At 34.2% G+C, this 17,500-nt stretch overlaps 1 protein-coding gene across 10 annotated transcripts in view; it reads left to right on the forward strand.

The window, feature by feature from the left end:
- Lpin (phosphatidate phosphatase LPIN) overlaps positions 1-16,394 on the forward strand; it is a 40,524-nt gene extending 24,130 nt beyond the window's left edge. Inside the window, exons 4-18 of one of the 10 annotated variants that reach the window (XR_011399401.1) lie at positions 1,888-2,509; positions 2,656-2,852; positions 3,283-3,455; positions 3,582-3,817; positions 4,589-4,783; positions 6,164-6,311; positions 6,510-6,741; positions 6,918-7,094; positions 7,372-7,608; positions 7,772-8,048; positions 8,714-8,940; positions 9,497-9,600; positions 10,708-11,098; positions 12,450-12,640; positions 13,045-16,394. Coding sequence is in view for 4 of the 10 variants with exons in the window: in XM_070136064.1 (XP_069992165.1) it covers positions 1,888-2,509; positions 2,656-2,852; positions 3,283-3,455; positions 3,582-3,817; positions 4,589-4,783; positions 6,164-6,311; positions 6,510-6,741; positions 6,918-7,094; positions 7,372-7,608; positions 7,772-8,048; positions 8,714-8,940; positions 9,497-9,600; positions 12,450-12,606 (2,982 nt within the window). In the remaining 6 variants the exon portion in view is untranslated. The remainder of the gene's footprint in view (positions 1-1,887; positions 2,510-2,655; positions 2,853-3,282; positions 3,456-3,581; positions 3,818-4,588; positions 4,784-6,163; positions 6,312-6,509; positions 6,742-6,917; positions 7,095-7,371; positions 7,609-7,771; positions 8,049-8,713; positions 8,941-9,496; positions 9,601-10,707; positions 11,099-12,449; positions 12,641-13,044) is intronic. The other 9 variants (XR_011399404.1, XR_011399402.1, XR_011399403.1 and 6 more) reach the window with 9 other exon arrangements.
- Positions 16,395-17,500: the final 1,106 nt, after the last annotated feature.

Raw genomic sequence — 17,500 nt, forward strand, 5'->3', positions numbered from 1 at the left:
GTGAAAGTAACGTAAATCGTAGTATGAATTCTAAATCCGTAGTGCTGTTTCTAAGAAGCGTCGACTGCACGCGATGCAATTTGACACCCGGCACAAGCGCATCATCGTCATAGATCATTACCATTTGTCACTCCCAGGGTTACGCCAGCATCTCGTCAGTTAGGCCTGGTCACAAGGGACAGGTTATGAAAGCCTCACAGCATGGGGCGCATAGTAATCAGCATGGAGCCCAAACCTAGTTCATTAGTCCGGGTTTCAATAAACATATGAAAAAAAAAAAATTCCATCATGCGTATCGTTTGGGTTTCGTAATGCCATTAGGAACTCGGCCATAGCACACCGCGCTCGCTCCCCAACCCGGTTTCGAGGCAGGTCTCAACCCCTTTAATACGTCGTTCTGGGCGCCAGGTCTTCTGGACCGGATTTTGTGAAATTTTGCCCGAAGCAGTTTGATTTGGAGTTACGGCTTATTCGCTTCATTGTTTTTCCTCAGTGTTGATAATGTCTACAATTGGATCAGTTTAAGAGCGGTTGCACCTCTGTTGTATTTATATAATTGTATATCATGTAAGGTGAAGTGTGGTCGACACGGACCGATAGAGGTCACGCCGACGGCAGATAAAAAATGCACGGCTTCTCGGAACGTCTGCTCCCTTCCCGATAATCGAGGAGTGTGCACGGTGACGCTTCCATTCGATGATCCTATATTTAAAGGTGACGGTAGCGCGTCGTTATAGTTAGTTATTCAGAGATATTGTTTCTTCTCAGTGATTTATCCTATTATATTTTCCTGAACGGCCTCCCAGTCAAGTATACGATCACATGCAAGAGAGGAAATGTGAATCCCTGTGGGAACAAACGAACAAACAAACAAACAAAAACTTGCCTGACCGGTATCATGTAATTACTCGCTGAATTCAGTTTTGCGCGGCGTTTCATAAACGCACCAATTAAACAGGGATGGACTACGCTGGTGGGTTAATGTAAACAGTTGTGAATACTTGAATGACTTCGGCAAGCATGAGTCACCTGCGCGCCTCCCTGGGCCCCACTGAAGCACCTGCCCGTTTTCCAGCACTTACATCCTTGGGGTCGGACCCTACGTATGACGTCACTTTCTGCTGTGGCGCTTCTGTTGGTGGGACGGGAGGGGGGAGGTAGAGAAGGAGGTAGGGAGGACGGACCTTTAGAAAGTAATTCCTTCGGAGTATTCATTCGCTTAAAGAAAGGTACAGATGAGAACTGCCGTCTATTGCGTTTCCCAGGGCGGAATGAATGGGATATGTGGAGGTATACATGCAAAGTTTGTCGGGAGGGGAAAGTGGTGTATTTGTAATGATGGCATTCATTGTGTGGATGATGTAGATGTGTTATTTATTTATTTATTTTTTGCCACCATTTTCGTGTTTTGTGTTTTTTTTTTCATTTACACAAACTAGTTACATACTGGTATTTGGAAGTATGAATGGCGTTTGTAGAACATGTAGGGTTTGCCTTTGTTATGTTCAGCAAAATGAAGAAGCCTTATTTACAGTCAAGTTTAGTATTGCTGCACACAAATGTCTTACTTTTCTTAGCTGAGTGAAGCCCTATACTATAGAAGCCTTGACCTTAAGTTACTTATGTAGAGGTTAAGTAAAGGATTCATGTCAAGAGTACTCTTTTTTCTTCTTTTTCTTTGCTAGACTATCACATTTTAAAATGGTATTGATGCTGTTGCAATTGGTATTGTTTGTGTGTCTTGTAGGAGTGTAAAGTATTAACTGACAGTTTGTCTTAGAAATTTGGTGTTATTGATTTTTTTTATCAACTTTTAAAAAACTGTACCCTTATATATTACATACAGAAGCAACCTTTGGTGTTTATATTGCAATTTTCTTTTCTCAGGTTGATATTGAGATCAATGGAGAGCCTGTGGACATACATATGAAACTAGGGGAGTCAGGAGAAGCCTTCTTTGTCCAAGAATTAGAGGACAGTGAGGAAATTAGTCCCCTCCTTGGCACCTCACCTCTGCCACCATCATTCCTTCAGGAGAAACTTGATCTTGCAAGAGCAGAGGAGGAGGAATCGAGACCTAGGGATTCTGGTGTTGATGAATCCATTTCCTCATCTGTTGGCCAATCAGTAGTGCCTCCTGGTGATGTGACGGTCACAGACTCACCGGAGACAGAAACAGCAGGAGATCAAGACTCTACTCTGTCACCCTTGACTGACACAGGAGATGATGTCAAAATTGTCAGGGTGAAGTTATCAGAGGACCCCAAGAGTGAGATTGGCATTGTTAGAATTATCCGTAAAACAGATGCCAAAGTAGAGAGAAGAGACCATGGGACTCAGACTATTAATAATAATAATTTAACAACCAGTAACAAGAAGGTAGAAGTCAACAACCAAGGGAAAGGACCCAACTCAAAGTCACAAGTTGGTGATGGTGCTGTTCAGAAACGTAATAGCTTGATTATTGATGGCCAGGGAAGCAAGACTGATGGAGAAGAAACGGTTAGAAGTAAGTTCATGCAGTTTACATGTAGATATTTTTGTATGTTTAGTACAGATGTATGGTTTGTTTTTACTGGAAACATGATTTTCTTTAGCCTATACTATGTACTATGCAGCTATGTTCTGACCTATTTCTTTTGTTTTTAAACTTAGTGAACAAGAGTATCCGACGCAAGCGTAAGAAGCGTTGTAATGGAAAGAAGAGCCGACCCAAGAGCACTGGGAGCCAGTCAAGTGACACATCGACAACAAGCGAGGTTGCAGACATCAATGCTGTTTTACCTAGTGGTGGTTCACCAGGGAATCAAGATGGAATTTTTGTAATGGATGATATTGAGAACAATGAGAAGGTATGTGAGTCATTTATTTGCGAGCTTTGCAGAGTTTTTCTCCCTCCTCCCACTTAGATTTTTGTTTAGTTTTATTCTTTAAGCTGTGCATTTTCTGTTGCTGCTAGACCTATTTCTAAGTGAATAGGGCTAAACTTATCTAATTTTCATTTTGTATTATCTATATTTTAGTTTTTTGGTTTGGATGAAACATTAGAACTTGATGTATTCATATCTTTTTGGTGGCACTTGATATATTTTTTGGGGCGTTTTGTTGTATTTTTGTATTGTTACTTTTGAGTAATGATTTGAAGTGCCATCCAATAAGATTTGTATCGAGTTTTGATACTAACCCATCGTATACTCTTATTTTGATTCTTTTTTATTTGTTGTCTAGATGTTGACATACCTGAAATTCTCTTAAGCAGCATTTATTTCAATTTTCTATCAGTCTGGTCCAAGCACGTCTACTCCCACCTCCCACATGGCGCAGTCGTCTTCTATGCCGTTGCTGCGTGAGAAGTCCCGGGAAGAGGTAGTCGATGAATGGAGTGGCTCTATGTCTCGATCAATGGGACCAGATTTTCATCCATTCAGTGATACTGACCTCAGCCCTCCACCAAGGTAGAAATTAGTAGTTCAAGGATAACTAGATTGAAAACTGTTACTGTTTGTTGATATGTGGTTTTAGCTGCTTGGATGTATTATACTTGTTCCGTTGTATGGTTAAAGTCACCAATACCCTTTTAGCCCATCGAGTTCAAGACCCCCAACACCGATCAAGTCTGACACTGAGTATGAGGTTGAGAGACAGCGGACAGACTTCATTGATGGATCCTCGCAGACAGATGAGAACAAGTGGTCTTGGACATGGGGAGAACTTCCCACACCACCACCGAAGACTCCAACTCGTACTTCGTCTTCAGCTGCGGATTCCTCAGAGATGAAGAATGAAAGTGACATGAAGAAGACATCAAAGGGAGAGGGTAAGTAGTAGGCTTGATGTCTGCTTTTAAGGGAAAATATGGGAATAGTATTTTATTTATTTTTCATTGTATCAATCTGTTGTAGGCTAAGTATTTGTTGGTAAGATTGAATTTAAGATGCAGATAAAGAAGTTCTTGTCTGACAATAAACTTGTTGCAAGAAAAGGGATGATAGTTGAAAACTGTTGCTCATTATGCTGTTATATTTTGGGCATCTGTTCATATTAGTGATCCTTTTCTAGGTTTTGTTTAATGCTTCAGATTTGTGGTGAAATATGTAATTTTTTAAATAGTCTAAAGCAAGCAAGTCTTTGAGGGTATTTATATAAGCTCTTGGTTTACCCAGTCTTGCCCAAGATATATTGAACATAATGAGCATCATTTAAACATACTTTTAAGAAGTGTAAAAAACAAGTCAGCGGTGTTGGGTGAGGCTTCTTAAAAATATTAATTACATGCTTACAAATTAAATATGGTTGCTGAGACTGATAGACAGAACTTAGTCAAATATGATATAGGAATTTATTTACAGAGTAGATGCTTTGTGTTGGGATCAGTATGTTTACCTTGTTATCCTATATAACTTGGGTACTGTTTATTGTTGAAAACCGATTCCTAATGAGATGGACAGCATTATCTTTATGGGAGTGATTGCAAAGATAATTTTAACAATTTGTGCAAGCACTAATTGTTTTTCTGCTCGGTCCATCTCTCAAAGAGTCGGTTTCCAAGGACACCTTGTAGCATGTCTGGGCTTGTTTCCCCCCCTAGATGATGAGCGGTCTGTGTTGGGCAGTATGTTTAGCTTCATGCGGGCTACCAAGAAAGCTCGTCACAATCCAGAAAGTGAGGGCATTTACCTTGATGACCTGAATCTGGAGGAACTAGACCCAGAAGTGGCAGCACTGTATTTCCCTCGTAACTTCAAGGTTCCAGAAAAACCGGGCTACAACAGCTTCTCCTCTGGTATGACTTACTTATCCAAGTAGTTTGTAAATTGCTTTTGCTCTTAGATTGAGTTGTGGACATGGAGATCTAACTTGTATCAAGGTGTATTTTCTGCAGACTAACCCAATTTCATTGATGATTTAAAAATGGATAATATGTTGGAAAAGTGATGTGAGTATTAACTCCAAGAGCATGTAAATGATTTGGCTATTTGTGCTGAAAGCATGAATGAGGTTTTAAGTAATTATCATATGTGAGCCTCCACATCTTTGGAATGAAGGGAACAGTAATAGTAATGCTATAATATCAGTGATGATTTCATAATGATTATCCATTAGTAAATGAATGTCTTGAGAATGAATGATAATCCTTAGTATCAAATCACCATAATTTACAATATGCTGCTGTCTATAACTCATGTAAGAGTTCTTAGTATTCAGTTGGAACATGTTTATATGATTAATGAAAAGTATCAGACTGTCCTCATTGATACTGTATTACTTTGGCTTTAACAAACAGTCCTAGTATTCAGATATATTCAGTTTTCAAAGAATACAAACAGACATTCTCATGAAAACTATTTTATTTTTGGTGATATTGATTATGAAACAGGAATCTACATTAGTGTTCCATTTAATATGATGTTCACTAAATGATTGTTTTCTTTTTAAAGCTCAAGACTTCTCTCCTAGTTGTAAGGCTACTTGTGTATTAAGCTATGTGTAAATCAGCCAATTAGTTGGTACAAAGGTGATTAGGTTTAGTGCTTTGTATAACACATTAACCCTTTTTTATGCAAGGAGATAAGTAATATAATATCAAGGCTTATGTACTAACAGTGTAAGTTCATAAAGAAAGAAATTATTATACTATTAGCAAAGTCAATAACTTAAATATCAGATATGTTTTTGTGAAATAAGTAGAAAGGTGCAAATATACAAACTGTATAAACCAAATTTATATATGAAATTATGCCAGTCAAGTTTGTTATATTGTATATAATGAAAGCTTGAAATCAGGAGCTCCTGTTTCAAGAAAGGGATTAGATATCTATTTCATATTTTCTAAATATGATATATTGAACTGTATGATGTATTTTGAAAGTTTAGTTTATATGTGGAAGTGTTAGATTTGGTATTGGAATATTGATATGGGATATTTGTCTTTTTTTAATGCATGTTAAAAAAGTTGCTGTAATTTTGTTTGGATGTATATGTAATCTCACTTGATTATTCCTGGATCGTATGGTTGTGACTATATTGTAAGTAATCAGTTACTTCATAACCCACCAAAGAACATACAATATTTTGTGGAGAAATGTATTTAAAGTTTTTAAGACAATGTACATGCCCCCTCCTTTATTTTTTTAGCAAGTGCTTTTCTGTTTTTTATTTTTAGTAAGTGCTGTAAAGGATGATGATGTTGAGTCGGGGAATGGTCCTTCCCTGCCTCAATCTCCGCACAGTGTCGAAGGAGCCATTGGGGGACCAAAGCTGTGCAGCGATTCAGACTTCGAAGATTACAGGCACCCCATCTTTGATTACAAGTATGTTATCATTTCTGAAGTTACAGGAAAGTGAATTAAATAAGAATAAATTGATACTGAAGGAGAGTAAAAAAAAAAAAAAAAAAAAAAAAATTGGTATTGATGATTAACCCGCAAGGACAGAAAAAAAGTAATATAGAGAATAATGTTGGTATCATGATAATACCTGTTTATTTATGTCATGCCTTTTATTTCCAGGGGTTACCATGATATTGCCTTCTCACTGTGTGGCCGCCTCCACGAATACGAGGGAGACTTCCCAGAAAGTCTTTTTATGCAAAGTCTAGTCACTTACGATGATTTTTGTGAGAATCCACAAATTCTCGAAAACCCTGACCTTGTTGTTAGGTTTGGGGGCAAGTACCTGAATTGGCGTACTGTTTCACCACAGATTCTCTCTCTTGTGTTGTTCCAGCGACCTGTGCCTCAGGTGAATTTCAATATTTCTTTTTGATTCATTCTGGTATATTAAATTTCTGGTCAGGGGTATTGTCAAATCAGAAAGTTATGTTTGCAGTGATTACAAAATGTATATTCTCTTGAGTATAGAAAAAGCTGCCTGTGATTTTCCACATTTATGTGACATTTTTTTCCTATCTTTAACAGAAACTCTCAGAAGCTCTCTATAAGGAACACATGACCAAGAAGGAGATCAGAAAGAGGTCTGAGTCGAAGGGATACTCTTGGTTCTCTTGGAGGCGCACCAATCCAGAGGATGCTGATGCTCCTCAAAACAAAATTGAAGATAGTTCAGTGAAGAAGGAAGTTTCTGATTCTTTTGAGGTACTTTCAGATATTTTAAAAGTGATTTTATGTCTGTTATGTTCACTTTGTATCTTATTTATTTAAAAGTGTTCACTTTGTATCTTATTTATTTTAAAGTGTTCACTTTGTATCTTATTTATTTAAAAGTGTTCACTTTGTATCTTATTTATTTAAAAGTGTTCACTTTGTATCTTATTTATTTAAAAGTTCAGAGCTCTGATGCTCAGAGATTGAAGGAAAACTGTCCTGTTTTACCTAAAGTAATGTATATTTCTAATATTGTTACTGTTTCTAGCAGAGCAGTGAAAAATCTGTGACAGAGGAGATCCTAAATCCCGGTGACCCAAACCTTGTTGAGGTAACAGCTGCCGAGACTCAGACCACCCCACCAGGCACTCCAAAGAAGAAGGGACTTCATGGTCATACCCCTGGGACAGATTCCTCAGAGTCTGAGGATCTTGAAGATAGGAAGGACCGCAGGCCCTCTGGAGATCGCTACAAGAAAAGTTTGAGACTGACATCGGAACAAATTGTAAGTATCTATCTTTGTGAAACTTTTAAGTGATATAATATATGCAATGTGTATTAGATGTACTTATATAAATATCGTTTTGGGCCTTGGATGATTAATGAAAGGATTCTTAGCTTTTGTGATGTGCATCTCTTTGGTTGTGACTTAAACTCTTTTCCTACAGGAAAAGCTAAACTTGAGAGAGGGAAGCAATGAAGCCTTATTCTCAGTTACAACAGCCTATCAGGGAACAACACGATGCAAGTGCCACATTTTCCTATGGAATCATGATGATAAGATTGTTGTATCAGATATTGATGGCACTATAACAAAATCTGATGTGTTAGGGCATCTGCTGCCCATCTTGGGCAAGGACTGGGCCCAGAGTGGGGTAGCTCAATTGTTTACCAAAATCAAGAACAATGGCTACCATTTCTTGTACCTGTCTGCACGAGCTATTGGTAAGAATGTTGCTACATTTACAGTATTTTTTTTTTTTTTTTTTTTTTTTTTTTTTTTTTATTCATTTCTATCAATATGATTTATTCAACATTTTGTATTCAATTTCTTGTGTTTCTTGTTGTGTTCAGGAATTGTTATAAAAATAGTTCTGATGTTTTAATCTTCATGATTTTCATTATCTGGAGAATTGTATTTAATAATCTGCTGTTTATATCTAATAGAATATATCATTAACAAATATTAGATATAACTCATACACCTGTTGATTGTCTTGCTATTCTTTTATTGAGATTTTGAGAATTTAAATGATAGGCTATGATCACCATTTTCAAATTCCCTTGTTATTCATTACTGAAATATAAACAGTTCCATTCTTTTAATGAGTGTAAGTGATAAAGAATATCAGGTGTGATTTTTATGCATTTAACTCTTCACTATATGTTAACAAAAATGCAACCTCAGGATTTGTGAAGAATCAAGAGTGAGAGAATGAAAATATTCATGGCCAGTATAAATAAGGATATTTGACAGTTATGTGTGCATTATGAATCTTGATGACCCTTTTAGTGAAGAGTTTAAAATGTCACAATAGTCTAATTGATAATAAAGCACAGAAATTACTTTCAAGATGCAGTGATCACATTCTTCAAAATTATTATTGCAGGACAGGCACGTATCACTCGGGACTACCTCCGTTCCATTAAACAAGGAGACTTGTCACTACCGGATGGGCCTCTATTATTAAATCCTACTTCCCTAGTGCAAGCTTTCCATCGTGAAGTCATTGAAAAGAAGCCAGAGGAATTCAAGATCTCATGTTTAAGGGATATTCAGGCATTGTATCCACCTGGTAGAAATCCTTTCTACTCTGGATATGGAAATAAGATCAATGTAAGTTTTTTTTATGTTACTTTGTACTATTTCAAAAATGTTAGTACGGTCTTTTATTTTTTTGCATTTTCTAAGTCTTTATATTCTTGTAGGAAGAAAACTGAATATTTGTTGATTAACTTTCGCACTGAGTTTGACTCTGGACAGAATGAAACTCAAAAAGTATAGGAACCAAATTATTTTACAGTGCCTGACGGAAGTAATAACTTTTACCCAGACACTACCAGGTACATGAAAACATGTACATTTGAGTTATTGATTTTTTCAATAATCCACTTTTCTTCATTCATTGGAAATTTGTTTTCATGCTTATTTATGTCTTGATATAAAATTGATACATATTTAATGTTTTGATATAGATAACATAAAATATAAAGCAAAAAATGACAGGTACTGGGTTTATTAGTGTAAGAGTGAAGGTAGTTACTATTGGCCATCGTGAACTCTTTCAGTTATTCATAGTTCACAGCATCAGTGTTGGTTTAGTCGTGTGTAAACTCTCAGTGTTGTAAAATGTATTTGTAATGTGTACATATACACCATTCTCCCTTTGCAGGATGTGTGGGCCTATCGTGCTGTAGGAATTCCCATTTCTCGAATATTTACTATCAACCACAGAGGCGAGCTAAAGCATGAATTAACTCAGACATTCCAATCCTCGTAAGTATATAACATGTTTCTTTTCTCTAGTAATTTTTTTTTCAACCATATCTAACATTTTATGATAATTTTTATATATATATATATATATTTTTTTGAATAAAGTTTTGATTAGCATGCTCTGCTTTAGAATATTAGTATAGCCATAAAGCTATAGAAATGGATAGTAGATCAATAAATAAAACATGAAAATATAAGTTGCTGCTTGTTGTGTTACAAATCTCTTAATTTATTTTCATCTAGATGATATTTTGATTGAATACAGTGAATTGGAAGCCACCAGATTTTCTGATCATCCAGGCAACAATGTTTTTAAATAGTTTTTGATAATGGTAATGTTGGACACACCAGTCAGCTGTATCACCCTTATATGTACTATGACAAGCGTGTATGAAGAAACACGCATGCAGGAAGATTATTTTGAAAATAGATAAATGGAATACATGCTCACATATACATAAAGATGCATCCACATACAAATAACCATTGGTGTAAGCAGAAATGTAAACATATTCAGATGTAGGACATAGATATTGATATGTTGAATATTATTTTGACTGTAAATATTTGATGCTTTCTATGTAGGAACAACAGGGTTTGCGAGTAATTTCTCTCTGGATTTTAGGTGCCAATTATTAAGATAAATCTCTTGCTTTTTTACCAATATGTAGATATGTATGTACTTTTTTTATGCTGATGCATTTCGTCTGATCTCATGTTTTTCCTATAATCTGTTCATTGATTTCCTTAGATGAATGCATTTTTAGTTAATTTAGCCCATGGAGAATGTAAAGTAAATTAACAAGGAAAATTGCCTTGTTTGTGTAGTTATTTAAAGATGTCTCCTTTTATATTATTGATTATGTTTATTTCTCCTATGGACTGAATTGCTAAAGGGACTGGTTTAAAGAAATAAATATATTTTGATAAACCTTAGCTTCTCTTTATTTGACATAATTTAGCAGTCATAGAAATCTTGATAGAGCATGGATGTTTCCTCTTACTGCTTCATGTACATTTGCTTATCACACTATGATTAAGAGGAATACTCTGTAGGAAGTGAAAATAGTTGTGGGTGTGCTAACAGGCTACCACTTCTCTTTACAGTTACATACGACAAAGCAAAGTAGTTGATGAAACTTTCCCTCCTCTGCCAAGAACAATGGTGCCTCGTAACCTTGTTGGGTTCATGTACAGTGATAGTGAAGCAGAAAATTGCAGCTGCAGTGATAATGACATTTGTGACTGTTACGACAGTGACTGGGAGGGGTTTCCTTCAGGGATAGATCTAACAGAACTTGGTTCATAATTCAAGGAAACCATTCGGATGATTCTTTTGTAAGGGATGGATTAGATGAAAGAATTCATTGCTGAAAATTATTACTGTCATTCTGAGTAGGTTAAAAGGAAACCACTTCATTCACATGGGCCAGGCAGAAGGCTGTCCCACGCTAATCATTTCAAGTTCAGCTTCTGTTAAAGCTCACTGAAATTTAGGGTAAGGGTAAGGTATATGTTTGAACACAGTATCAGCCTGTACTTAACAGAGCTTGCCCTTACACTTTCCTAGATGATTGGACCAAATATCAAGCTTTCTAATGCTTTGAGGCTGCTTTAACATGCATTTGGTAAATCCTGCATAATAGGTGTTAAACATCAACTTTTACAATGATCTTAAATGTTTTTTCCATTGTTTTTATACACACAAAAGCATTTTTTCTGTGGTGGCAACATAACCATCCTTCCATGAGAGATAAGAAGTTGGCCTTTGGTTTTAACAGGTTTATGGTATGATATTAGACGCTATTTGCTTGCTTAAACAGATGGTGCTAATCCCAGTATAAAAGAGACTAACAGAATAAAGGATAAAGTGGAGAAGGTTTGTGCATGTAAAAACTGAATGAGCATCTACTAATAAATGAAACCCTGTTGTTCCTATATGTTATGATCTGCTACTTGACACATTTTTGTCTGAGAAGATATTTTCTCACTTATAGATACTATTTCATAGTAAGGAGAGTGCTTCATTTGTATGTTGACAGTTTGAGAGTGCAGTACACTTTTGAATTGTACTTTGTGTTACATTATTTAATGTTTCTGTCATTTTCTTAAAGCTTAAATTTCCCTAAAATGCTTATCTTTCTTAAGATATTCCTATTTTTTTAAATGAATATTAGGTTATCTCCCAGTGTTAAGTCTGTTTAGAAAAGAAAAATTATTTTTGAAATGCACTTTAGAAATCTATTTCTTTAGAATTCAGTATCTCTCATAACTACCAGATGATATTTCATGCTGCTTATTGCTCACTATCTTGGAATTATCATGCAATTTCTGAAAGCAGTTAAGCACAGCTTACATGTATTCAAAATTAAAGTATTGCTCTTTCTGTGAAAATCTTAGTGAAAACTAGCTTTGCAATGCTTTGGTTTTCTGTTGGCGACCAAAGCTGACATTTTGTTTTTGATCATTAGTTAATGTTTCCTAAATCCTCATATGTATTATATACTGACATGATGTTACTACCAAAATAATCAGTCATAATTGCCTGTTTATATGGCATTAGTAATGACTTAGATAAGCTTGATTGTATTGGGAGATCAATGAAGTAGTTAGAGAATTGCAGGGAAAAATTAGCAAAAGCCAGTAGTTCGATTGAATTAAAATTATTTCTCAATGTGGAGTAATAAAGAGTGATTTATAGGATGAAATGAATTACTCTCCTTATGAAAAAAAAGGTTCAAGTATTGTACTCAAAAATTTCTCTAATGCAAGTTTACACTAGAGTTACAGAAGGGAGAAGAGGAAAATTTCTTGTCTAATGATTTGTTTTATTTTTCCCTTTTATACAGGTACTCAAACCTCAGTGACATATCGAACCACATGTTCCCTCCTGTTGCTCATCAGGAGACACTGGGCGAATACTCTTCCTTGCAATACTGGCGGGCACCCTTGCCTGACGTGTCCACTGAAATAGAAGCAGTCCTTTCAGAGGAGAGAGGGAAATAGAGGTCTTGTTGGAACATTAAACTTTTCAGTGGTGGTAAGAGCATCTTACACTTTTGCATTATTTTTTTCTTTCTTTCTTTCTTTTTCTTCTCCTTTTCTTTCATTCTTTCATTTTCTTCTTTTTTCTTTTCTTTTCTTTTCTCTTCTGGTTACCATGCATTTTGTTGCTATATATACAGTTTTTTCTGAGATTTATTAATATTTTTTTTGTATATCCCTGAAAGTTTTTTATTTTTATTTTTTTACTTTATCAGATATGATATTTGAGTCCTGGATTTGCTTGTACTTTCCTTAGTGTGAAAATGTTAATGATTGCCTTATTTCTGTAAAATAGCTTTTACATGTAAAGCAAATAAAGGGCTGTACTTTTGGTGTGGGTTACCATTTCATAAAATCATTTCCTCTGACGATGTCTAATTGTGATCTTACTTTTTCCAGGAATGAAAATATTGCGAATGCGATGTACAAGTGAGTAGTGGAGGGACCAGCCTCAGACATTCCAAGAAGAACAAAGATCCTAATTGTACTTGACATCACGGGAAGGAATCACTGATTTACATTTTTGAAGTATATTTGTAATGGAGCCTGTTAAAGTTTTCTCTGAGGTTACAAATATTTTCAGTTAAAGAAGGATTGCAGTGTTTGAATGCTGTCATCGTGTACATTACATGTGAGATGCTCACCTCAGGGATGGTTATTAATTTATTGTGGTTGCTGGATAAACTGATTGATTTCCACAAATATGATGGTATGTTCTTGTTTATAAGTCTGATATACAAGGTTAAGACATACCTGTGATTAACTGGAAATTCGTTTAGGAAACAGGCAAAAAAAGACAGGACATTGTATGTCAATATTTTTTTTTTCTTTTTTTTTGTCATCAAAATGATAACCTACCAACACTTTTAATAGAACTAAAGTGAATTTAATGGATGAATACTGTGGATGGAGGGTTTCATTTCATTTATTAGAAATAGTACATGAAAAATGTTATCTTAAAATTAATAGTTGTGTTAAGATACATGAAAAATGTTCACTTGAAATTGATAGTGTTAAAATGCACGAAAGCAAAATTTGTCATTGCTAGCATTTATATTGGTGTTAATGATTGATTATTTATTATTCTCTTTGTCATTTCAATTTTGCTATTGGGTATTATAGATAGAGACTGAAGATTAAAATTGCAGGTGTCAGATTTTGAAAATTCTGTAGAGTAACCAGTGATTGTAAAATTATGCAACTGAACAATAATATCTACATGTGACTGGACTTAGAATGATATTCTTTCTTTATAATAAATGATATCTGGTGTTGTAGGTTTAAGTTCAGAAATTTGCATATCAGTTTAGTTTTATGTGTTTTTCAGGGAAATTAAGTATATATTTATTTTTTGTACAGTTCTATGTTTTGTCTGGTCTACATTCATTCATTTCCATCTCATTCTTGCATTGTCAGAATCTAAAGCCATTTATTTGAATTTAATTTCCATATTTATTACATGTGCAGCTTTTGTATTGTCTAGTTACTGTCAAGCTGCTTTTCATCAACACCATATAATACTGTATGTATTTATATTCCTTTACATGTTGTAGGGATTAAATAATGTAATTTGAAGCATCTCATTTGAAAGTTTACAGGCTACATCAACTGTGATTCTCAAGTAGTCAGAATATGTTCTAAAAGCTTGGGGAGTTGTTGCACATATGTGATAAAAAAACAATTAGTGCTGTCAACTGTGATCTGTTGAAGACATCCACCAAGGTGCTGTATGTAACATGAAGTGTTGATTATTTCAAATTCTGAATTGGTTTGCAGATGTTCCAGAATCCAAGTAAACAGTGTTGTGTACAAGTGTGTGAGTTTACACAGGCATGTGGGATCTGTCAGAAGTCATTCGTATTGATGTACTTGCAACCAGTTGCTGCTTTGATTCCGTTATTTAAGACCATTGTTTCGGGAATGGAGATTCCATTTTCATTTGAAAGATGAATCTGAAATGTTTCATAGAATTTCTTACAAACAATGCACTGTCTGTTTTGAAACTAGTTTATTGTCAAGTGAGATGATCAGAAGACATAGTCCTTGTAGGTTTGTATTATATTGGTATATCTCTTTTGGCTCAAAGAGAAAAGAAGCATTTATTCTGAAACCAGTGCAAAATTTCAAAGTCAGTGATAATTTGTAGTCACAAAAAGTTATCGCTCTAGTTATAAAAAAAAAGGAAATAGGACAGAAAAGATTATACATCAGAATAGGTATTTGATTAATAAACTATCAGTGGATTCTAAAGAGTAAATATTAACAATGAATGAAAGAAATGTGTTGTTGGTATCAGAATGAGTAATGTATGTAGCATGAATGGAAAACTTCTCTAATAGCTTGTGATTTACTTAATGGTATGTGATACATCATAATGTAGTGTCAGGATTTATACACAATTACCCTTGCCTTCATTTCATTGGCTTCTTTACACATGGAGTATATGTGAAGATGTCTGTAAACTTTTTAATCACTTTCATTTTATAGTCCAGTGTACTGGAATATGATAAAATGATACAGTATGTGTGCTCTCATTTATGCTGAATATAACAGTGTCATATTTAGTTACTTTTCAATGTGGAATTTTTGTTGCATATGTTGTGTGCATCTTTTGTACAAATCTTTTTGCTTGTATCAGGCAAATATAGGGTTAAGTTTTATGATAGACAGTATCAGATTGATTTTTGCAAATATAGCTTTTAAGAATTGTTTTCAGTGAAGTGTAAATCAAGTTTTGTGATTATTTTATTATTGTTTTTATTATTATGGTTTTCATTATTTCTTTTTACAAGATGATCAAGGGCCACTGAGATGTCAGCAAGTGGAGTAGGTAGAACAATGTAGGTCCTAAATTTAACATGTAATCTGTTACCACTAACTGTTACAAGTTTCCTCTTTGTATTTAAATGGCATTTATATTCAGAGTCTACAAGATACAGAACAAAAGAAAAGGAACAATTTGCAATAACATTAGGGGCATACTGGATCGTATTTTCATTTTCATCCATCATGGCCTTGGGAAGGAAGCTAATACTCACATGGAAGTAATGTAAATTCCTCTAATTTTGCATTGACATGTGTACTTGATTATTTAAGTATTATATTATTTATATGTATAGAGGGTTTTCCCAAATCAGTGTTCACCAATTCCTCATTCACATGACCAAAATGTTAGCAGTATTATGCTTTAGATGTGCTTTTTCAGTACTGGCTTCATAATTAGAAGTGGTGCAAGTCAATATTGGCTAGACAAATTTTTTTTACGAAGATAATTTCACATAGTTGGAAAATCTCTATCCATTCGGACTCTTAGAGTATAAGTTGCTTGAAAATTTACATGTCCCATAAGAAATTGAGCCAGATGTATAGCATTTAAAAATGGAATGAAACATCTATTTTGTTTTTATTGGTCATTAGTAATAGTAATGCAAAATATGGATTTTCTTGTAGCACATCTTATTAGATGAAAAACAATAAGAATTAAGATAGACCAAGTTGTAAAGTGGCGAGCTGTAAGTGGGCATGTTTTTATTGTCATTGGCTCAATTCACTGCATTTTTTGCTAGGCGTTAAGCACTGCTCCAGTTCTGCATTTCCTTAAAATTCTTTAGAGATCACATATTCCTACTACACTGAATGTGTTCCTCTAGTTACATTGCTGACGGTTTGACCGAAGGCGGTCTTTGTCTTATATGCTTATTTTATTTGCTGTCTTGTGATATGCTCATGTCAATAAATTATAAACATTACTGATTTATTTTTTAATGACCTTAAAGTGGTGTGTATGGATTCCATGCTTTTGTCACAAAAACTATGTAAACAAAAATCACTAAAGGTTCAAAAAAATTATCGACTGGTTTAAATTAACTTGACTCGTTAGAGTACTGTTTTCAGATACACTCAAATGTGCAAACACAAATTTATATATATATATATATATATATATATATATATATATATATATATATATATATATATATATATATATTATTAATATTATATTGTATGTACATCTGTATACATATGCATGTGTATATTTATGTATATAGTATATGTATGTATGAATCTATTATATATATATATATATATATATATATATATATATATATATATATATATATATATATATATATATATATATCTATTATATATCTATGTGATATCTATATCTATGTCTATCTATCTATCAATTTTGTATTTTATATTATGCATTATGTAGTATATATTTAAATATTTATTTCTGTATATGTATAAGTATATGTATCTTCATATCCATATTCATATGAATATGAATATAAATATAGATATATATATATAAGTACAGATATAGATATAATATAGATATAAATATGTTTGTGTAAACCACGAATATATTATCAAGTAATGTTCTTTAAACAGCTGACGATTCATACACTTCTCTGTTTGACTCTTCCTCCTTTTATATGTACTTTGGTATCAAATTTATTACACACAGAGACCTGATTTGATGAAAGTTATTTACATAACATACATGTCCTGCAAAAAGCCTCGGATAGATGTCAAAATACCTATCCAAACTGGCTGTGCTTCTACTTCTGTAGAGGCCTATTAATCGATCTACTTATCTGAATTGTGCTTATTCACATACCTGGCCGGTAAAAAATATAAAAATAGATAATTAATATCAAAGAGAACACTAGTTCTATGAAACAACAATTCAACTAATAAGTGCTGGTCTCTGGACAGTGCAATTTTACCCGCAGGATGCAGTATTCGTACAACAAAGTAATGAGAATATGGGTTTGCACATTGCGCTTTGGTGATATACAACTGCCTTTGCCTCCTAAACTGCATTCTATACATAGTGTATAATATG

This window comes from Penaeus vannamei, chromosome 21 (assembly GCF_042767895.1).
Source record: "Penaeus vannamei isolate JL-2024 chromosome 21, ASM4276789v1, whole genome shotgun sequence".
NCBI lineage: Eukaryota > Metazoa > Arthropoda > Malacostraca > Decapoda > Penaeidae > Penaeus > Penaeus vannamei.